Source organism: Neodiprion lecontei, chromosome 5, assembly GCF_021901455.1.
Source record: "Neodiprion lecontei isolate iyNeoLeco1 chromosome 5, iyNeoLeco1.1, whole genome shotgun sequence".
NCBI lineage: Eukaryota > Metazoa > Arthropoda > Insecta > Hymenoptera > Diprionidae > Neodiprion > Neodiprion lecontei.
The window spans coordinates 30,742,922-30,766,560 of record NC_060264.1 but is presented as its reverse complement, the minus strand read 5'-3'; the positions used below and the strand labels follow the sequence as shown (position 1 = coordinate 30,766,560).

The window sequence follows — 23,639 nt, the reverse complement described above, 5'->3', positions numbered from 1 at the left end:
TGGTGTCAACGGATTAGATCTTGGACTGGGATGTAGCAAATGAAAAGCAACATGTTTGGAGCACGTGCTCCGGGAGCTGATAGCGTCGTACTCGTTAACCAATCCGGACTAACTTTGTTCCCGGGGCAAAGGGCGCCTCTCAACGCATTCGTTACATCTCGCATTATATACATAGATCATGAGCTTCGGTTTCAGTCCTCAGTGTAGTTTCGAGTTACATGCGAAAGCGGACGGTTCTAAAGAGCCGTGAAAAGCGTTCGCAAGCATCGACCGAGCCGTAATACGTACACAACGTAATAAATAAATAAATAAATATATAAATAATTAGCAAACGACGACTGGCTAGAGTAAAAAATTCATCGATGATAACTAAATTTTTCTTAAACGTTAATAAAAAACCTCGTTTCCACTCCCGTCAAATTAATTCACTCGTATTACGGGAGTATTTCAATCCCAGTTAAAATAAGACGTATGTACACGCGTAACAACTGCTGTCAAAAACGGTTCTTCGTATATAATTATCGCGAACTAGCGTTGCAAGACAGTGAATGTTTTTTTTTTTTTTTATTTCTCTCTTCTCCCTCAACCCAAATAGATAATTCCTCTCTTCTATTTTATATTCAACCGCGGGGATTTAAACTCGGCGATAAATAAAAAATTGGCAGGAAAAAAGACAGAAGAAAGGAGACAGAGCGAGAGAACGAGAGAGAGAGAGAGAGAGAGAGTAAAAGTTGAAAGGTAAAAGGAATACTTGGGGTGAAAAATGCGGTTGCTTTGGCTGATCGGTCTCCTGATCCTAACGAGCCTTGAAGAGAGCTTTTCGGATCCTTCGAACCCGTTCAAAATGGTCTGGTCACACCTTTACCCTGACTCATCGAGCGCCGACAGCAAGCTACCGGAATGCACAGGCTGTGCCCAGAACCGGATATCGTCGAACGACCCGATACTCACGGAATTCCGTGTAGAGTACGTCAAGCAACAGATACTGAAGAAGCTGAGACTGTCAAAACCACCCGAGGTGTCGATGTCGCTTTCCACTCTGCCGAAACCCTTGATAAACGGAAACGTCCTTGAACTCAGACCCGGCATGCCTTCGGGACCGGAAAAACAAGTGGAAAGTTTCTACGGAAAAACCGACCAGCTAGTTGTCTTTCCGAAAGAAGGTACGTACGCGGATCGTCCAAGTTAAATTTTAACCCTTTCGGTCACAACGGGATTCTCAGCGGTCCCGTGTCAAAAATTTCCATGTCCCAAGCCCCATTGCAGTTTATTTAAAACTGGAGATGAACTTTGTTACTTCGTATAACCCCAAAAACCCCAGAATCATCGAATTTTTACAGTTTTTTCGACTTTACATCCGCCATATTGGAGCCGCGCCATCTTGGATTTAGAAACTATCAAATTCTGACTTGATACTCGTTATCATCGACCCCAAAAACCCGCGAGTAACAAAATATTGACTTGAAAAATGTGTGACTGAAAGTTTTGAAAGCCATTTGTACATAGGAAAAAAAAAAATGTTCTCTTTCAAATTTCATGTTATTTCAAGCACCCAAAATATTCACAATGAATATCAGAAATACGTTACACACTTGTGTGAATTATTTTTCATATTACGATCTGTTGGATCAAAAAATAATGTAGGTCAAAAGAGTTTCTAACAATGAAAGATCACGAGTCGAATTACCTCGCGAGAATCGTGCGACACCTAGCGGTGAATTTTGAACTATCGGGTATTTCTACGGTTCTTCAAGTTTATCCCAGCATGATTCAGACTACCAACAATCGTGTACAAAGTTGATGAATCATTGTTGAAAATTATAGTGGAATATAATTCGCGACAATGAAAAATTACCATGACCGAAAATCGATTAAAACAAGCTGCTGATAAAGATTTGACCCCTCCTTTTTTTTTTTTTGCACGGTAATTAGGAAAATAGTTGCAATAAACGAACGGCTGATGCAACAAAAATTCCGTTCGCAAATAAATGTGTACGCATGTATAAAGAATGATCCAAGCTGAATCACTCGAGTGTTTTGACTGAATTCTTTTTCTTATTTCTCTCTCTTGAAATGTCGGCGTGGTTTGTAAAAATAATCAACACTGACCTGTAAAAGTACACGAGTTTGAAACATGAACACGCGCGGTGAAGCTTGACGAAAAAGAAAAAAAGAAGGAAAAGAGAGGAAAAAAAAAAAACCACCTAATCACTGTAGTAGCGGGTGTATTTTAATGCAAACGTGTATAATTTATAACCAACTGTAATTTCTTTCTGCGTCGTAGTGTATTATAAGTCATTTCGAAGTCTCGTGGTCAATGCTCGATAACAAACACGCGTCTCTAAAGCGGAGCGGCGAATTAATTGAAGAAAACGCGACATTTCGAATTATTATATTTAATTGGCACGAACGATATATTGATTATGCGTACATTCGTATGCATTTGCATTTACACACGTATCATTGTATACATAGTATACTGCATGTACACCGATTAATTTAATTATGCGAATTAACATCGCGTGGATAATATGGTTTTAGACTTTGAGATAGTTGAATTTCAAAGTCGAATTATCCCTCGACTACTTAGCTAATGAGATACGGCTTACGGTTTGAAAAAAAAATAAAATAAATTTAAAAAAAAAACAAAACATTAATAACAAAACGGAGTCTCAAGCAGGTACGCGTAATTGTCGCGTTAATTATGCAATTGGTGAATTTTCATCAAATATTCCACACTCCCCGTCACGTTTGTCCGCGTTGCCGTTTTTTCGTCGCTGTTAATCTTCGATTACAAAAGAATGCAAGATTAAAAAAGAGAATGGCCCAGAAAGGATTTCGTATCGTAGCGATAAATGGCTAAAAATATTTATTTTATATCAATGAGAAAGCATTCAAACGGATTGTGGACGAAAAGAATACTTCGACATTTCGCGTGATTAAAGTAGAAGATCGTAATTATTCCGTAATACCGTATTACAGTAAACGTGTCTCTGTATATTAGAAACTAAACAAACACGTCCAACAATCGTTGACGGAACAAAACGACGGCGAAACGTATAAATTTTAGAAACATGCGTATTAATTTTATACAATATAACAATCGCCAGAAGGGCTGAACGACGATAACGGTAAAAAACGAGAAAGAGAATAAAGTAAAAAAATTTCTTATTCTTATTTCAGACGGAGAAAATGCCGAGAATTGCGAACTCCACACGAACTACTTGTCAGGCATATACGTGGCGGATTGTTTTAAATTTTATTTACCAAACGAAATGCAATTCGTCGGCGTAACATCGGCGGAACTTTGGTTTTACAAGGAAGCGGACGAGAACGATATAGTAAATCAGACCTTCGTTATATCCGAACTAGACCACTGGGACCAGAGACGCAGTTTTCAGAAGAACAGCATCATGGCGATATTCGAAACGTCGGTCGAAGGTGAGAAATATTACATTCATTTTACTATGTAATTTAAAATTTATTATAAATAAAATTTCGAATATAAACGTGTACGAAAAACGATCGGTAATTCTCAAAAATTGATGACCCAAGACAAAAAAAAAAAAAAAACGTTGATTTCAAACATCGCGGTACGTTCAGCGGTAAATTTACAATGTTGCAAGGACTTGATTGCGATCATTGATCACAAAATGTGATAAGAAAAGTCGAGAGATCTTCGATTCGACCGCCAATGATTGCAGGTAGGTCGCGAACTCGTTCGAACTACTGCAATAAATACTACGATACATGTGTGACGAAAAATTACAATATACCTATGATTCATCCATGGAACAGAGTCCGTGTCAACCGACGATACGAGCGTGCATACATACACTTGAAGTTGGCGCAAAGCAAACCAAGTTGAAGTTGGTAACGTTATCGTAACGAAACATTTGTAGAAAACCAAAACCAAAAAAAAAATCACTATCTTCTCGGCTTTTACAATAATTTACAAGGAACTAAGATATTGCAAAATACGCGACCACGTTCTGTTTTATTAAGATTTACCGAATTTCAAACAGTTCCAAAATTGCAAAACAACGATTATCCCTCAGCGTGGAATCGTTTCGATAAAGTTACAGACTTCGATATGATAAAATCTGGTCATAATTCGTTTGAATCTAAATCAAAGCCATGACGTTTCTCCTTCGTAAAGTTTTCAATATCGCGACATAGGCTTTAGTTTATCGCGTATTATAATATCGCTCATTGCCACGGTAATAAAACTCAGGAATTATGATAAAAACAAATACAGGTTTAGCCTGTCGTTCAAAGCTCGTTTTGCATCACTTTCTCTCTCTCTCTCTCTCTCTCTCTCTCTCTCTCTTTCACTCCTCCTCCTTCGGACAGATAAACCAATAATCAACAAACAATCCATGCGATCCGACGAACTTTCCTCAATTTCAAAACACTCCCTCCTCCTCTCCATTTTAGCGACACGAAAAGCTTTTAACCTTTGGTGAACAATTACACGATACGCGGGGAGGGGGGAGGGGGGAGGGGGGAGGGGAGGGGGGGGATGTTGCGGTTCCGAAATCGTTTTACGTGCATTAGAGCTTCCGTATATAAAAGCAGAGGGCGTTTTGTTCGCCGTTTCGTGTTCGCTTACAGTCCCGCACAACCAGTACGTCCCGGAATCACCTACGGGATGTAGGTATTGGATGCCTTTTACGCATCGTTATTTTTTTTTTTTTTTTTTTCAATTCCATTCATTTTCAAAAAACGATCGAAGCTCTTCTGTAAAGTTTATAATAACAGGTACATATGTATATATATATATATACGACGACGTTTCGAGAGCTTCAAATTCTGTTCCCATTGGTAATAAACACGTACGAACGTACACACACACACACGCACGCGCACTCTGAATATATATGTATATATATATATATATATATATGTGTAAGTGGGTATAATCAAATGACGATAAAGAGGAGGTCGATTATTCTTCTTGTTTTACACACGATATATATGTATAAATGTATAAAATACATACTATACAATAACGCATCGTGAATTGTAATACCAGAAAAACAATTCTTGTCACGGTGTCCACAAGAGCACAGATGTCATTGAAAAAGATTGTTACCTCTATATCAGAGGTCTCGCGGCCTGTATGGTACAAAGTTTATAACAATAAATATTGCTCGTAATTTACAATCTTGTTTCGAAGTCGATCCCTAAAAGTATTTCACATCTCAAGCATCTCTCTCTCTCTCTCTCTCTCTCTCTCTCTCTCTCTCTCTCTCTCTCTCTCTCTTTCTCTCTCTCCCGGCGTTCAAACTTTTATGGATTATACGTAGGTATACGGATTGGATGAACGAAAAGAGATAATCACAGAGACACAATAAAGACTTCGATATACTCGTCGAGCAATGATCTCATCAAATTACACCAAAATTACTTTTCCTTGCTCCTTGCCTTGCTTAGTTTTTTAAAACCTGTTCAATACTCACTCCAACGTTTCGTGGTCACCCTGCGATGGTTCGGTCCTTGGTGTCAAAAGTTATCCGCACGCAGCCACGTCCGGGTCGAACTTAAGCAATTGCTGTCCCATCCGGTGAGGGTAGAAGCTTGGATATCCATCGTCGCACACTCTTCGAATGGGTTTGTGTGTTCGAGGTCGGAAGGCTTCGGGGTGTGGACTGTTGGAGCAGTCCTCAAAGGCCTGGCACTGAACAAGTGCCAAAAGCATCGGGAGATCTTCCTGAAAATCTTACCAACAAAGAAGGTATCCCAGATCGATTTCTTTTCTATCATGTTACAGTAGACTAAAAACTATGCGACACGTATATTTTTTTTATCCGCCATTAAACACTTCAAGGGTGCGAAATCACCCTCCAACGTAAGGTATGTGAAGTTGGGATTTGGCAAGAACATAATATTTTTCAACCAATCCAATAACGAGAAATGAAGAATGTAATTTTCTCAACGAAAAAGATAAGCAAACGCCAAATCGTCCCGTGACGTGCCTTCTTACTTCGGAGGGTGGTTTCACCCACTCGAAGTGTTTCATGGCTAGTATAAAAAAATAAGTATCGCCTAGTTTTCAGTCTACTGTAACGTGTTGAAAAAGAAATCACATCGGAGATATCGACCTGGGATATCTTCCTTGTGAGAGCAAATTGGTTGATCGACTGATTCAGTTTCGGATGGTTGGGTAAAGTGGTCCATAAAGTGCCACGACCATCATCGGAAGACCTTCTCGCGTATCTTACTAATGGGAAAATGGTTGAACGACTGATTTTGTTTCAGAGGGTTGGGTAAAGACGGACGTCGGTTACGCGGTGAAGAAATGGGTCGAGGAACAGAGTCTGAACCACAGTCTTCAGATAGCCTGCAGTACCTGTTCGATAGATCGCGATTCGCCCTTGGTCTCGATCGAGCAAACGCTCAAACCATTCCTGGTTATTCACACCTCACCGTTGCCGCAAAAAAATCGACCTAAAAGGAACTCGAACTGCTCACCGGAGATGAAGGAGTGCTGCAGAGACGAACTCTACATCAGCTTCGATGAAATCGGATGGAGCGACTGGATTCTTCATCCGCCTGGATACCACGCTTACTTTTGCCGCGGTTCCTGCTCCTCCGTTGCATCTTTGACCGTCAACGGATCCCCGCACAGCAACGTCATTAGAGTGAGTGATCGACGAAACGACGTTTTCGCAAGCATTGACGATCAAACTCGCATGTTCGAATAGTTTTTATCGATCCTTGAAAGTCCTGCTGGACAAAAATCGGGGCTGTCCTTCGCTTGAAAAGCTGTCTATAGCCAATGAAACTCTAATTTAATGCCGCCAGTGTCAGATTTCTAGAAATTACTCCTGGGAATTGAAAGAATCCAATCAACATCTTCTCTATCTTTCTTTTTTCTCTATTTCGATTTCATTTTTCAACGAGCCATTTTATTCGGAAGACAAAATTCTTGGCTTATTTTCATTACGTTGATATCGTTAAATATTTAATATTCTCTCTTAGAGAAAAGTAAAATCTCTTACGATGAATTTTGATGAAACAGACTTCCAAACTAAACACAGTCCACTCAGAAGCAAAATTGAACAAGTTTACCAGATTTTTTTCATCAAGTTACAAAGGGATTTAGAATTGAAAAAACAAAAAATCAATATCGAAGCTCTCTGAAATTTTCTTTTGAAAGCCCGTGAAGTCTATTGTAATCTTTCGAAATCATCTGAAATCTTTTGAAATCCCTAAGATTTTCTTTTACAAAAATCCTTTGAAATCCCGCAAAGTCTATTGTAATCATTTGAAATCCTCTCTAATCATTTGAAATCTTTTGAAATCCTAGTAATCTTGAGATCGGATGTACGTCAAATCGACGAGTGATTAACCCCTCGATAAAAACTCAACGCGCGACGTAATTTTTCGTAATGAAAATAAGCATTCTTGAAAGAAAAACGACCATCTAGCAGCTTCGTAATGACTCTAGAAGTTCAATTTACAAAGTACACTCATAGAATTTGTAAACTCTGTGTATGCAATAACGTCACAAACTTCATCCTCGTACTATATACCATTTTCTGAATCGGAAAAGCCAAAAAAAAAGCCAGGCTTTCGGTTCTGATACTTAGAACGTGATTTCGTCTCGGCATCCGAGAGAATTTACAGAAATACGGAAAAAAATTTCATTTCACGATATTATCGCAAAAATACGACGTTTCCATTTATCATTTATTTCTTTTCTCTCTACCCTTCGCAGAAGTACCTCACGAAACATGGAAACGGACTTCGTAGGGAGAACGAGATCGCTCCGTGCTGTTCGCCAACCCAGTTGTCGCCGATACAACTATTCTTCGTAGATTCGAACAACACGCTGGCGCGAAAAACGTTACCGAATATGGTCGTAGAGGCCTGCGGATGTATGTAGACGAATCTGCACGCCATGTATCTAGTCCGAATTCAGCAGGAAAATATTCGAATAACCCTTCATTGACAAAACGCCGTCGGACGGTAGTCTAAATGAAAAAAAAAAAAAAAAAAAAAAAATACACACGAGTAAGTTTTTTTTACAATAAGACACGCGAACATTGAGCACCATGACGATGTACACCAGATTACATAAAAAAGAAATATACATATATATGTATTTTTTTTTTTTTTTAATTCAAGTCTAAAATATCGTGCCAAATGAGGAAAAAAGATTTTGCCCAAGTTTCAACTTTGAATATTTAATATTTAGAGGTGTCTCATCGCGATTTTTTATTTCCCATTTACATAACATTGGAATAACATTTTCGACTTGAATTTTGAAAAAAAAACCGAAAAATAGCCGTTTTTTTTTTTTTTAGATACAGTCTACTGTATACACATGAAATAATGATCTATACACTGTACATATAAAGTGACGCATTGAGCAATAATGTTAAATATGCCTTACGCATCGAAAAATCTCATTATTCCTGCGTTAATTGAGAACCTCTCAAGTTTTGCAAATTAGTAATTATTCTTTTTATCCCCCCTTTATCTCCCTTTCTCTAATTTTTTTTTGTTTTTCCACCTTTACGCATATCGCTGTCGAAAAAATTTAACATATTAATCAATATTCGCCCCGCTGCATATATATTACATACACACGCACACACACACACACACTCACACACATATATACAAAACGACTGAGTCAATTCAATGCAAATCTCATGTTAATAGAATACATATAATTTATATCGCACGTTTTTCACCGTTACGAAATTAATTTTAGATGATTATTTATGGCGGTTAACCAGAGTGGCAATTTTTACATTTGTTTTTTTAATATTCCTATTGTAATCAAAACTTACGATGTACACACCGTCGGATAGCCGATATAAGAATATATTTTATGTATCATCAGTTATTATACGTATAATTATATAATGGCATCACATTGTCCAAGTCAGTATTCGCGCATCACCTCATACAAACAATAATATAAATATTATTATATAAAACTCGCGTCTTACGAATGAAATGCGTGAGATTCGAGAATGACGAGAGGAAAAAAAGAAACGTAATCGTATATTTCTATTTTTTCTTCATCTTTTATTACCTTCTAGTTAGAGCGACGAGTTGACGTTGCTGAGTTGTTGTTGTTGTTGTTGTTATTATACGTGTGCCAAAAATTTACACCCAATCAAAATACGTTCCAATATTATATACCTATAATAATTTTATTTATCGTTAGAAGTTGAGACTTGACACGTAACGAAGGCATAAATCTCAAGGCCTGACACTAGCAAATGACACGTAGGGCATTTGACATTTGACCTACGCAAAACTTTACGATAGCATTTATTTATTCTAAGACATAGGGACTTTCATTATTTTTATCATTACTATATGCATTTAAAACATCTAATGTGTGCCATAGTTATAAACTAAGCCGAATCACACCTAAACGGGAAACTTATTATTATTGTTATTATTGTTATTATTGTTATTATTATTATTATTTGTCATTATCATTGAATTTGTTCTAAAGGGAGACGGAAGAAAAAATTTTGTTCCGGTGATTCAAATACCTAATCAAATTAATGCGAGCGACGGAAAAAAAAATATTAATACACAATTATAACAGCAAGCATGTTTTTCTTTATACAATTCATATGCGATTGAAAGAACATTCACGTATATATTTTACTATATGTTAACGATGATCTGTACCATCCGATGAAACCGCTCAAAGAGTCTGCCAAGTTTTCCTTTTTTTTTTTTTATTTCGAAAGTATAAAAGAATCGCGTCTAACAATAAGTGCAACTTATTACTGACTTGGAAATTTACCGTCAAACATAACACGATCAATAGTACATATATATATATATATAAATATATTAGGTATTTGAATTGATTACAATTTTCATTCTAAAATCGGTTTTAAGATTAATTTATTTTTAAAATATAAGAAATTATTTATAGTAATTGGCAGGATCAATCACGGGAGCGGTTATCATCGGAGGTACAGATCATTTATAATTTTTTATCACCGAATTTTGACGCGAAGTTGAAGAAGACAAGAAGTTGGATGAAAAAAAAACAAAAAAGAGAGAAAAAAAGTGTTTGATGGGGAAAAAAAATGGACAAGAAAAGAAAAACAATATAATAAATGAAAATGATGCAATATGAAAATATAAAGGGATAAATGGCTGTAATTTATTATTCTTATCTAAATCCCTCATAACTGTACATACACGAATATCCTACGTAGTTTTATACCGACGATAACTTGGTGAGAAAGATGGGATGTGTTTTTACGATTTGAAAATGGAACTGCGTGTTCATCACGTTATATCCGGAAATACGTAATGAGATTGTACGGGAATGAAAAAAAAAAAAAGAAACGTTTCTCAAACTATTCTAATACACATCTCATTCCATTTTGTCTGTTGTAACGCATTACGTCGCAATTAATCCTCGAATTAATCAGGAATCGAGACTGGACGTCAACTTTGTGCTGCAAATATTTTGAAAAAACTTTGAAGTACTTCATCTTTAGTTCCAATCGTTTCAAGAATGTTCCTATGACGAATCTTTTTTTGCTTAGTTGAACACTTTCAAAATTATGATTTGAAAGTATTCAATACCTCAGGATTTGAAAATATCCGAAAAATTCTGGAACACTTTTCTCTTTGCTAGAAGCACGTTGAATATATGTCGAAGACTTAAATAAACCTATTTTATCAGTTTGTCCCAAAATTTGGAAGCGATAATTGGGTTTTAATGGAGACAAAATGCCGTTCCTCAACATCAGATTTGAATGTTCATCCTGTCGTGTTTGTATACCGTTTTGCAAACTTATTGAATTAGGCGCGTATTAATGAGAAAACACAATGGCATACGTTACAGTTTTTTTTTTTTTTTGCAAGAAGCGAGAGATAATCACCAGAATAAAGAGCCTGGCGAACACGTGAAACTTATAAACTGAGGTTGAAAACATCAAAATGGTCCAGAAAGCGTCAACAAGAAGTGGAATAAGGAGTACAAAAATTATCACAAATACAATCAGCAATAAAACTAGGGATCTGTGAAATTCGGGAGTAAAATATAAAGCGGACACGACCGATGAACGGGAATCGATGTAACGGATCATTGTCAAGTCGAGAAAAACCTCCGACACCCAATTTCATCGAAAAATAAAATGAAACCATAAAAAGAAACAGCTGAATACATTCGACAACACTCTGTGACCAGGATGATTGTGAAATTCATCATTAGACTTGCGTAAACGCAAGAATATTTGAGGAATCTTACACAGTGAGGAATAAAAATGTAATCCACTTTCGTGAAAGAAGAAATACGTGATAGGAAATTGCAGCTCATCGATTATTAATAAGTAATAAAATACTATGTAAAATACAAAATTAGCAGTGGTAAAACTACGGTCACTGACGACATCAATTTTATACCGAGAATTCTCAGAGTAAATATTTTATTCGACTGAAGACTTAATATTTCTTGGTGTACCTGTGAATAAAAATGCTTCGTTGCCACAAATTAAAAAATAAATTAGTACGATACGTAGAACAAATATTTTGGTAAACTGCCGATAAATTTCATAAAGACTCACCGTAACATCCTTTACTTACTAAACACTCCGCGATTTATTTCACCACGCGTCGAACGCAGGCTCAAAAATGCCACGCCTGCTCTCAGAACCAAAGAGTATCAAGTGACCGCACAAAATGCGCAGTCAAACTTGAAAGTTTGATCAGGTATGCAAAGACGTAGTTGATTGATCTGTCGAGAAAAACCTTAAATATCTAGGACTTGATGCAAAATTCTGTAGAAACCCAATCCGCATCTGCATCTTTGTGAATCCGACACATTGTGATGAGGATTGTTGTTCTCAGATGCGAATCAAGTCCGGGAGGGAAAATTATGCATGAATTATTGTGTGGCGTGACGGTCGGCGGTCCTCTTCGACGCGAAGTCTTCGAGCTCAGCTTCTCTCCGCATCTAGCGTACCACGGAACGCGATAGATGGTCCAGAGTCGCGTTTTGCCCATTCAGACAATCACAGAGATATATTTATTGATTTATATAATAATTTGAATGACGACTAAAAGAAACGTTCAATCTTGTTAGAATTTAGAAACTTAAAAACGGTCCACAGACTATTTTTACAGAGCATTTTGTGTGCTTCAGGTTGAAAATCTCGGTGATTGTTTGACGCTGTGGATTACAAAAGTCAATAACATCACGGTGCACATCGCGGCCTTTCTACCCTTGTCTAATTCCCAACGGAACCACCCAACGGAAATATGAGACCTTACACGCACACGCATAAATTTCGCGACGAAACCCAAAACGTCCACCTGCCTGCCCGGTTACCTATATTCGATCTAATCGATTCTCCATTCTTTCCAACACACATCATTCTTCATCATTTGCGCCGTGGTCACTATGACTTACTTTTTTGTTGTTTTATACCTGAAAGGAGCAAAATGTTTTTGTACCATAGTCAGCCAGCTGTTATTTTAAAAAGAGTGATATTCAATAAATGATAATAGCAAATTTTAGTAGAAGTGATATTAGTCGCGGATCGTCATGTATTATTTTAGTGATTGCTGGTAGACTATCGGTACATCAACCTTTTGTAAATTGGGTTAGAAACAGCCTGTATACTAATCGGCATTTTTCTAAGCAAGCTAAGCTTGCAGCTTATGGCTAATTGCCAACTGTTAAAAACTTGAGAATCATTGAAGATCTAATATGCAATTTCATTACGTTACATTATACCAGACTGTGAAACTTCATCGATTAAACAACCGTGTGAATACGATTAAACAATCGCTGGAATATGTTTGAACTTTAGGTGAATCCAACGCTTCAACGACGTCATAGGTAAATTGAAACATACATTATGACAACGGTATATATAAATACAATTCATTCTCGCGAATACCGCATAAGCGATGGTCACCTGTCGCGATGCTCGTTTCACTTTCAGCAACGTGCAAAATTTACAACTTTAAAGTAAGCTATGATGAAAGAAGTTTCAAAAAACAAATTATTTGACTGAAAGTCAAGCACCGTTGCGAGCGCGAATGAGCCGATACATACAACTAAAAAATCGAAGATTGTTGTAACAATTGTTACCGCCACGCCACGTTACAAAGCAGTCCCAGGGAAATACCAGTAACCTAAACACATGCAAACTCACCAAAGTTGACAAGTAATCGGGAAGTTACTCGGATGTTGCTGCTTAAGTCTGAAAAAAACAAAAAATGAAAATCAAATTACTTTCAGAAAATGGTGCCGTTGTGTAAAGTGTGGATTTCCAGTAGTCAAATTATTGATTACTGTTACACGAGGACAAAAATTCGATTTCAAATGTACCACCTTGAATAATCAAAGAATTATTAAATCAAGTATTCTTACCTCATCCACGTTGCTCCACACTTCACATCTCAGATTGAATGGTGAAGCACAACACTTTTCACACTGCAATATAAGAATATAACAGAATATTACTCACACAATACATACGTAGATCAGATTTCATGTCACTACAGAATGTCTGTGTCAAAACAATTTTTTTTTTTACATAATTTGAGTGATTTTGAACGGATTGATAAATGAACTTCAAAATTCAATGACAGCATGCCTACCAAATAAGCAATAGTATTCAATAAATGCTTCAAGGAAGTAAGCAGAATTCGATATCGATCAAAATTGAATGCTCGAATCATCCATGGTTGAAAACGATATGGGAATTCAAAATCATATCGATTACGTACCTTTCACTTTTATTTACTGTAGTGATCGATTCAATTTTCGCTTTGTTCTGAGGCGTTAATGATCTCGGGTTACTTAATTTAGATCATTAATAAATCCAGCCAATATTGCTGCAATGTAGTCCGTGCCTGTAATCAGGTAAGAAACGATGACATTTTATTAGTATTTCATCTTCAAATCCAATATACACAACATTGAAACTTTAGTTAATTTGTTTCTGTGAGGAAACAGGTGAAAAACCACAATATTTAATTCGTATATGCAGTATTCAACTCACGCATGATTTTAGACGTCACATTATCCTGTTATATTTTGCCAATTTTGAAAAATGATCTTGAATGTTTAACAGTTGTTGTTCTTCTGTCATAAATTGATCTGTTTAGCTACCGCATAATGTTTTATAAAATTTATTGGCAGTGTTTTTCAATCCAGAAGATCATCAACGCCGATCAAAGTTGTTGCAGTTCATTTCTGTAATTGAATAAAATATAATATTTATTAGTAATGTAACTTCATCAAAATCGATGTACGCAGCATTCACGATTCAAGATTTACCAAGATTTCGCAAATATTCGTAATTATATCAATTTTGTAAATATAAGATGTACAATATAATTTTAATTACGAGACCCAAGACACTGGGAAGTTCGAACCACTTGAAATTTCAGAGCCGGCAACACAGTGATACATTAATTTTTGATGTACGGTAATAAAATAGGATATATCGAAATAAATAATTAGAGTATCGATCCCCAGGAAGAAATTTGAAAAACGACAAAATCACTGATTACAAATTCGACTTTTCGAACTGACAAAACAATAGAAAAGCATGCCAATAATAAAACTACGCATTTACCAAAAATAAACAAAAAAAAAACAGCAGTATAACAAGAAGAAACGAGCTCACTAAAGCTAACACAATTCATTGGCGTCGTTTCGACGTATAAAACTCGCTTCGAATGTTTTCAGGTTGCACTCATTTCACCAACTCTTTTTTCTTCGGGCTGCACTTCTGCCGTTCGTGTATTATTCACTGATCACTTTGGTGGGAATAAACCGATCGTATTACATAACAAATCCTAAACAACGCGATCTGAACTCGGCAATGACGCCGAGCGTGAATCTGGTCCGACAGCTCGAAAGCGACTGACAACAGCAGCTGCTACTTTTCAACACTCGAGCACGCACATACCTTTTGAATATTATAAATAACGGTTATACATTATCGAAGGGTTTATATTTGTTGTTTACGTCGCACGATTCGTACTAGGAACAACTTCACACGCAATCTGAGAAGAATAATGTCAAAAAGGTCAACAGCTACATGACAACAATTGAAAGTCGAATGGAGAATCATGCATATGTCGTGTTGTACCGATCGTATATCACGTTTCGTATGCAAAATAATAGCGACAAATGAAAATGGAACGTCCTAAAGTGAATAATATACTCAACACATAATTTCTCTGTGAATACACCTACCGAAAATATTAACGAATTTAATCTCTACTGCAAGTACGTGCCCGTCGATCTCGTGATCGTCATTTGTTCAGCATTGAACCAGAACCATTCACACATATACCGCAAGAAAACAAACCTCACCATGGCACCTAACTGTTTATTTGACGATCACTTACCAAGGCAAAAACCGCAGACCAGGTTTGATTACAAACAAGCGTTAAATTAAGCACAAATTCGTATAAATTTGGGACCTAGGACGCGCAACCCCAGGACGTTCGAACTTGTCGGCGTCCCAGAATTCTGTGAGGCAGCGCTGCAGCAGCGACGCCTGCGTCAAAAGTGAGAACCGACGCGGAGCTGGTTTGAAAATGTAATTTTAATGCTCTGCACTTACCGACCCGTTTCACGGGATCCCAATGTTATATCGAGTCAGCATAGCAGATTACTGCAATTTTCCACAGCCCTTAACCGCTGAGCGAAGTCAGCTTCGTTCAACAGTAAATGACAAATGGAGTAAATATAGATGGGTTACCGACATTCGTTTTACAACGAAAACTAGTTCGAAAAATCTTTATTGTTTTTGAGAGCGTTAGTGGTTCACGGAGATCATGAATAATCATGAATCTGGTCCAGCATCAGAGACGACGGTTGCAAAGGCAAATTTTTACTTCCGGAGCAAATAATTTAACCGGTTCATCGCTAACTATGCAATAAAATCCAGATTTGATTGAGCACTGAGGGGCCCAAAAAAACCCTTGCCGATGTCCTTGAAAGAATCGCGTTAAGTGAGACGATATAAATAGTTTGAGGTTAGAACCTAACCTGACTCTAACCTGCGTATGAAGTATAGGCCGATAAAACAAAACGTGAAATATGCTGTCAGAAGTTGACGTGTTCATCAGTAACTACACTCTGGTCGATCCTGAGATTTACCAACTTTGGGTGGACGGGTATTCTTGTAAGTCTCATTGTAAGCGATGCGAGAAGTCAACCATCGTCTTACCAAATATGTGCATGAATCAATGCCGTCAATGGCGTGATTATTTTTATGAACTTTTATTACAGCCAGCGAAGCCGTCAATACTCTAAGCCAGAGGGGTATTTGCCAGCAAACAAATGCCCCGATCGAACTTGTCGCCTCAGATGTCCTAGACCATTATCGAACCTACAGCCTCCTCGAAAGGCTTCTGCAAATGCCTCCGCAACTGGCTAGCGAACAATTGGCTTTTCAAATCGAACCACAAACGAGTCAAATGCTAATAGAAATGTTGGTAAAAGGGATCATTATTCTTGGGCAGTTATCATTCCTACACACTAGGCAAAAAGTTTCATTCGTTCAATTTCAATCACATATATTTCTCGATAGAATTCAAGTTACTTATATGTCACCAGGTATTACGAGTTCGATGACGCAGTCGTACGTGATTTTGTGGGGAAGAAGTTGTCAGCCAAACATCGCAAAGAGCTTGACGAAGTGGCGGAGAAAACTGGTGTATCGTTAAAAAGTTGTCGACGCCAATTTGACAATGTTAAACGAGTGCTAAAGGTTATCGAAGACTTGCCAGGATCCTTAGTCACCAATATAAAACAGTGTTTTCTTCTACCTGATGAATTAGCAAAGTAAAGTTTAATCGTCTAAAGTCTGATTAATGTTGCATGAGAACAAAATTCACTCAAATAATTGCAATCTCACACAAAGTTTCTACGCAACCAGTCTTTCTGTGAAAAAATTGCTCAAAAATCTGAATCTTATAAAAATCCGAATATCTGTACGCTTAAACGCCATTAATTTGTTATTTAACTTGAACAAAATTTTGGGAAGATTCGGAATAGTTTTGACGCCATCAAACCCTGGATATCAATTGACAATGTAATCTAAGCAATTATGTTTCTATTTAATCAGGCGATATGCCGCGGTCGTCTTCATAGCTTGCATGCGATTTGAAATGAATAAAAAGAAACTACAGTATCTGACGTTTCCTGACCTCTTTCATTGCGCGAATACAATGATGAGTCTCTGGACCTATCGTTACACAGGATCAGAATACTTCGACACCGATTTGGACAGAGAATTTTTACTTGATTTACCAGAGTGTCGCGTATTGTTGGAAAATGAGAAGCATCACAAGCAGTAAGTGCATTATTTTGAAAACAGAATGAACGTAATTGCAAAATCATAACGTAAGCTTAGAATCGTTTTCTTTTCACGCATTTTACAGCCTGGTGTGCATCAAATTGAAACCAACTTTACTGGAGCGTTCATACCAGGAATTGGATATGAACTTTCGATTATATTCACGCGCGATAATTGGAATAGCGTGCAATCTCCACAGGAGCAGAGAGCTGCGATCGTTCTTCTCAGACCTGGTCGAAAGGTGTTTGGAACCATGGCGACAGGTTAACTGGTCACATAGCGATCTACGCAACTTTCTTAGCACTTATACACAATGTGCTCTCGACATGGACGTACTAAGGTATGTAACACAAATTGTTTTCGACTGTATTTAGAATCCCGTTCAAAACTCCGTGTTCCAAAATAAAAAAAAAAAAAAAACAATCAAATAGGCATTTGATCGCAAAGTATAGCTGAATGAAAAATCCGTTCGATTAATGTAATTCAAAATTGACTCTAATTTCTCTTCAACAGGGAAGCAGACTTGAAAAACGCGTTCGACAGGTACATGAAAGTAGTAACGAGTTGCGTGCTAAGAATGTATCATCAGTGAAAATTACACAACTGTGTTGAAAAATAATTCTGGAATTGACGGTATAATGTAGGACAGTACTTAACAAGGCTCGATTATAACTTATATTGAATATAATAAATTAATAGAATAATGAAAATACGATGTCGAATCCTCTATATATATCACAATTCATTTATTCGTACTTATTCATTCATTTATTTATTCACTTTTTATTTCACATAATAAATAATAATTGATAATCAATTAACGGTCAAACACGGGATCGCTGTATCTTCAATTCTTGAACAAGTTAAGCCAGTTCCACGGCGAGAAGAGAAGTAATGGCAATAGAAGCTCTAAGCATATCGATCGTTCGTCCGTCAAATGATACTATAAATGAACATAAATACCATCGGTATTGATAAAATTCTACTAATCGTCTCATTCGTTCCCTAAACTATTATCTATCATCTACAGAAAAAATAGTAGTAATAATAATAACAACAACAACAGTAATAATGAAACCTGAGACAATTGACGTAAGCTTTCAGTACCCAAATACTCAATGTTTAGACATTTCTCGCAAGTAAGAAGTTGTGAATTTACGGTTTATGTACATACGCTATTATTGTAATGAGTAATTTTTTTCAGAATCGAATTTTTAGCATTTTCTTCTATCCTTAAAGTTACTTTTTGCGTTTCTGTTTACTTGTTCTTTATATTTTCTATCTCTTGATCACACAAGTTGCAATCAAAGACATTTGGAAGAAAATCTGAAAAACTCAAATCGTTCCTTCCGTGATAATACACAGCTATCGACATACCTATGATTATTATGTATTAATACATGCAGTCGCAAGTGTGCATAGATTGTAATGAGCTACATTTTTCGAAAGAAAATCAAGCGTATACCGAAAAAATTACGTATGCATCGGTGTTCGAAATGAGAAAAAAAAACTGTGTTCTTTCTGCTTTTTTTTTTCAATTTCACTTTATAGCTATATAGGTGTGTGTATGTACATGTACAATATCTACTGTACTACTAGCGTTCGTTACAATATTAAATCGTTGTTAGCTGAACAAATTGAAAATTTCGGTTCCATTAGTCAGCTACCGTTGACGGTAAGAATTTTATTCGTAACGGTATCAACAATAATGGCGATAATAGTAATCAGCGTTTTTCCATTTGTACGTATATCTTTCTTATCTCCAAATTTCTTCATCCTCATTTCACTTGCATAAGAATCAAATCCTCAGCCTTAAAGACCAGCTTATAAGGAAAATGGTGACGTAGAAAAATGTTCTGCACGTTTCATACGCCACCGCGAGTGTAACGAGTTGCTACAATTTTCTCTTTTTTTTACTGTTTCTGACCACCTCAAGTTTTACTTTGTACTTGATCTCGAAGCGGTTATTAATTACATCTTAGTACGCTTATTGGTGTAATTTCCTTTGTAATCTCAATATTCAACGCGCTCTTTCACGAGATACCGTGAGGTTAAGGGAGAGCGGGGAGGGAGGCGAGGAATGGGAGCAGAGGGATGCATTCGCGAGAAGGACGAGGTCTGCGAAAGGAATTGATAAATAGGTAACTAGGGGGTCTAAAGTGTCGCTACGATGTTACTGCGCCACGCCAAGTATTTTCTTCACTGTGTTAACTACATCAGGTGTTTGTGGCAGCGACGCAGCCTCCAGAGACTTGGTGTAAGGCAGGGGACAGTCGACAGACGCTAGTCGAACAACAGGCGCGTCCAAATGGTAAAACGCCTCGCCTAAAAATTGTCCATTATCATTAAGAGAATTAGGAGCGTCAGAGAAAACTCCTTGCAACAAATGCCCGACGATGATACTCACTCTCCATAATTCTGGCTGCAACTTCAGCCCCGATACCGCAATGAGGCCATCCTTGTTCAACGGTGATCAAATGATGAGTCTTCGTAACCGACTGTATGATCGTGTTTATATCCAACGGCCTGAGCGATCTCAGATTTATAACTTCAGCCTCTATTCCTTGACCGGCAAGCTCGTTGGCTCCTTCAAGAGCGTTTTGAACGGCCATGGAATGCGCGACTATCGTAACGTGGTTTCCAGTCCGTTCGATCTTGGCCTTGCCGATCGGCAGTACAAAGTCTTTGGACAAAGCCTCGTCTGACATCGGATACTGGACTCCGTAGAGCAGCTCGTTTTCCAGGACAACGACTGGGTCAGGATCCCGAATAGCTGCCTTCAACAACCCTTTCGCATCTTCACTGTTGTACGGAGATACGACCTTCAGACCTGGACAATGACTGTACCAAGCTCCGTAGCACTGAGAATGCTGTGCAGCGACACCAGCCGCCGCACCATTCGGGCCTCTGAACACCATTGGGATGTTTATCATTCCAGCAGACATGTAGAATGTTTTTGCCGCGGAATTGATGACGTGGTCTATCGCTTGCATGGAGAAATTGAAGGTCATAAATTCACAAATCGGTCGAAGCCCGGCCTGCAAAATGATGAAGGATTAGTCTCGGCAGTTTTTTGAGATCAGACTGTACTGCGGTGGTTTTAAGTCAATTTTTACCATCGCAGCTCCTACGGCTACCCCGGCAAATCCAATTTCCGTAATCGGTGTATCGATGACTCGTTTGTCGCCGTACTTCTTCCACAGCCCCCTAGAGACCTTGTACGCTCCGTCGTACATCGCCACTTCTTCACCCAGTAAAAATACTCTCTCGTCTCTCTCCATCTCTTCGTCCAGCGCAGAGTTCAGCGCGTCTCTTACGGTCATCTACAAAACCCGAATTTCAGAACTACCGGAAATCGGATTGGTGAACCGGACTAAAAATTGGAAGAACCAGGAAGCTGTGCGAGATGAAAGCGGGGAGGGAAAAGGAGGAATTCAATTTGTATTTTTAGAGATGATTTATTGATTCTTTTTTATTTTTTTTTTCGACAAGTTTTAGTACAGATTTGTTGTTCGAGGTAAAAATATGAATTAAAGCAGGAAGAAATGCTGAAAAAACTTCTTCGAGGTTGAAGATTTCAAAATGAGCAGACATTGATTGTTTCTAACTTAAAAAGCTTTTTTTTTTTAAATATGACTGCATTTCAGAATACATAAGTATAAGTAATTTAATCGAAATGCTATTTATGCTGGGAATTAATTCTCCAAATTTCGATCAAATATGACAAATGGTTGCAAAATTTTCGCAGAAAAGATGGCAAAATGTGGGTTACTTTGAAAAAGTGGTATTTCCTTATGCTTAAAGTTCGACACAGCATAGGAATTTGAAAAAAAATTAACAAATTAGTAATCACATATAAAGGAATATTATAGGACTTTTAAAAACGGCAAAAGGTTAGATTCGAAAACTTAAAAGTCTACAATGCATTATCAGTCAGTCAATTTCCATTCAGTATTCAATGCGGATGGTTGGTTAAAAAAAAAAAAAAAATAAACGTGAACTGCAACATCCCTGTTTTTCTGTACGAAAAATCGATCCTGATATGTCCAAGCATTTGAATTTCGTTTCCGGACGTTTATGACGTCATTGAGCATGATGCATACGTAACTTCCGTAATTTTAAAACTATTTTCGAAATCTTAAAGCGTGAACGTTAATACCCTATAAAATGGAAATAGGATCGGTTAAACGCGGCATGAAGTTGGAAAAAATACACTCCTGTTGTTTAAAAATAAAAAATAAAAAGACACAAATAAAACCGTTAGAATTTATCTTTCTAAAATTACGTAAAAATAGGTAAATCACGCGAGCGAAACTATTTTTAAATTCCTGTGAAAACCGATCGATTTACTAAAGTAACGTCTCGTGCCCCGTCGGCCTTGAATCTCGAGGATCTCGAATAAGAATAAAACCCCATGCCAATTGCATAACGGAGAATATCAAGTAAAAATGAAAACGAAATGAAAAAAATGCATAGTCGATGCAAATCGACTGACCTCTATTGACCTTCAAATAGCATCCATCTGTTAATACGTGTAGTATAGAAATACTGTAACAGTGTTTTCTTAAATGTAATCCTACTTCACTCTTGAGAATGAAAGAAAAAAAGAAAAAAAAAAAAAACCAAGCCATTTCGACCCAGTAGCGTAATGAATTGAGCGTAATTCCCATGAATGAATCGATTCGCGAAATAGATTGGTGTAGCAGAAGATGTAGCAGTAAGCCGTAGCAGGTTATGTCAGAATTTTGAACGTGGCTTATTTGCGGCTTACCTGCTGTGCCGCGGCCCATTTTGATGTTGAAAATGAGCGCCTGGCAATTCCCCGTACAGCCGACTGTAAATAAGAAAAATATCTATACAATATTCGTCGCTAATTTGATAAATAAATCGGAAATAATATTTGGCAGGTTTTATTACCGTGAGCATGGCGTTAGCAAGAGATAGACAAAGAGGGAGTGCGTCGGAGAGTGAGATGGAAAATGAGTTACTGACGATTCCTAGCCAAGAGACGGACCCGCTACGATATTTAATCGTCGATTGGCCGCCGCGGAGACGCTCGACTAATCAAGTCTGATTTGAATATGAATTTTTAGTTATGTATCCCCGTAAGTTGTCGGGTCAGAAAGTGAGATGAAAGAGTCAAGGACGTCGAAAAGCAGACAACCAATTTTGTGTCGCGATGACGTTGGACGCTTAGGGCGCGGATTTGCCTCAATCGTCTCTCTGATTCGTCAATTTTTGCGACTCATTACGCGCCCGCCAATCAACGCTCGACGCTCGACGCGCGCATTTCGAATTCGCGCTACTAAGCCATCCGCGAGATTTGGCGTAACGTTACGATATTACGTGCGAACGAGGCTCTCAACCAGTTGCGAAATGCTTCGATTTTTCTTCGTTCGAACGAGGTACGCTGCATATCAGTCCGCAAATAATTTCCGAGAGCAAACTTTACTCTGAAAAATACTATACTTTAGCCGATATTTCGAATTTCTGTCATATGTAACGCGTTTATTTATAGGTATATACATATAATCTGCGCTCAATGTCAGTGTAACTGATCATCTTTGGACCACTTTCGATCTCACGCTACTAGTTCGCGAACTATAATAATTCAGCATCTACCGTCACAGATGGCACCAGCCTCGTAAATTTCGTTAACATTCAATTTTAAAGGGCAAAAAAATCTGAATAAATTGTGGGCTTTAATCCAGATATATTTAAATTTTTTTCAAAAATATAGATCAAAAAATAAGAGAGATCAAACATTGTGACTGAGTATTTCAATGGGTATTAATCGGCGGAGAAAATACAAATATTAAAGTCTAGATTGTACGTGTTAGAAAATATTGACATTAAAATGCATTTTTATAATATTTATTTACATAAATTCAACACTCTCTGACATATGTATTATATTACGAACTTTCTCAAGTACTCCAAATTTTCTTCTAACAAAATATTACTCGACTATCATAGTAGATTAACTATATGTATAATCCATTATCAATTATACGCGTATTGTATCATTATTATCATTATCGGTATGATTTAAATATATAACGAGAGAATTAGCGCGATGCGTCAATAGATTGAATAAATTAATTGCGATTTGTATAATAATTAATCAGCGATATACTTTATATAACTAGCTATAATATGTATGTTTACATGCGTTGTGCACAACGTCGTATATGTATATAATAAAGACAAGGAATTAAGTAAAAGCGGAGAAAAATTGAATTTTTTTTTAATCATTATCATCATTAATATATATATACGTATTTTTTTTTCATTCCTTTATTTAAT

The 23,639-nt window shown here is 37.2% G+C and overlaps 3 protein-coding genes across 3 annotated transcripts; 2 read left to right on the top strand and 1 right to left on the bottom strand.

The window, feature by feature from the left end:
- Window positions 1–213: 213 nt before the first annotated feature.
- LOC107221909 (inhibin beta A chain) lies at window positions 214–10,113 on the top strand. The gene is made up of 4 exons (XM_015661083.2): window positions 214–1,163; window positions 3,184–3,441; window positions 6,262–6,644; window positions 7,724–10,113. The coding sequence occupies exons 1-4, from the start codon at window positions 764–766 to the stop codon at window positions 7,889–7,891; spliced, it is 1,209 nt and encodes a 402-aa protein (XP_015516569.1). The 5' UTR covers window positions 214–763; the 3' UTR covers window positions 7,892–10,113.
- Window positions 10,114–15,750: 5,637 nt separating this feature from the next.
- On the top strand, window positions 15,751–18,790 carry LOC107221907 (acidic fibroblast growth factor intracellular-binding protein). Its single transcript, XM_015661081.2, has 6 exons — window positions 15,751–16,157; window positions 16,265–16,466; window positions 16,592–16,819; window positions 17,103–17,330; window positions 17,419–17,673; window positions 17,847–18,790. Exons 1-6 carry the CDS (start codon window positions 16,073–16,075, stop codon window positions 17,923–17,925), a joined length of 1,077 nt encoding a protein of 358 aa, XP_015516567.1. The 5' UTR covers window positions 15,751–16,072; the 3' UTR covers window positions 17,926–18,790.
- LOC107221915 (pyruvate dehydrogenase E1 component subunit beta, mitochondrial) lies at window positions 18,056–22,479 on the bottom strand. The gene is made up of 5 exons (XM_015661094.2): window positions 22,251–22,479; window positions 22,105–22,167; window positions 20,450–20,656; window positions 19,741–20,371; window positions 18,056–19,658 (listed from the first exon to the last, which is right to left on the bottom strand). The coding sequence occupies exons 1-5, from the start codon at window positions 22,257–22,259 to the stop codon at window positions 19,507–19,509; spliced, it is 1,062 nt and encodes a 353-aa protein (XP_015516580.1). The 5' UTR covers window positions 22,260–22,479; the 3' UTR covers window positions 18,056–19,506.
- Window positions 22,480–23,639: the final 1,160 nt, after the last annotated feature.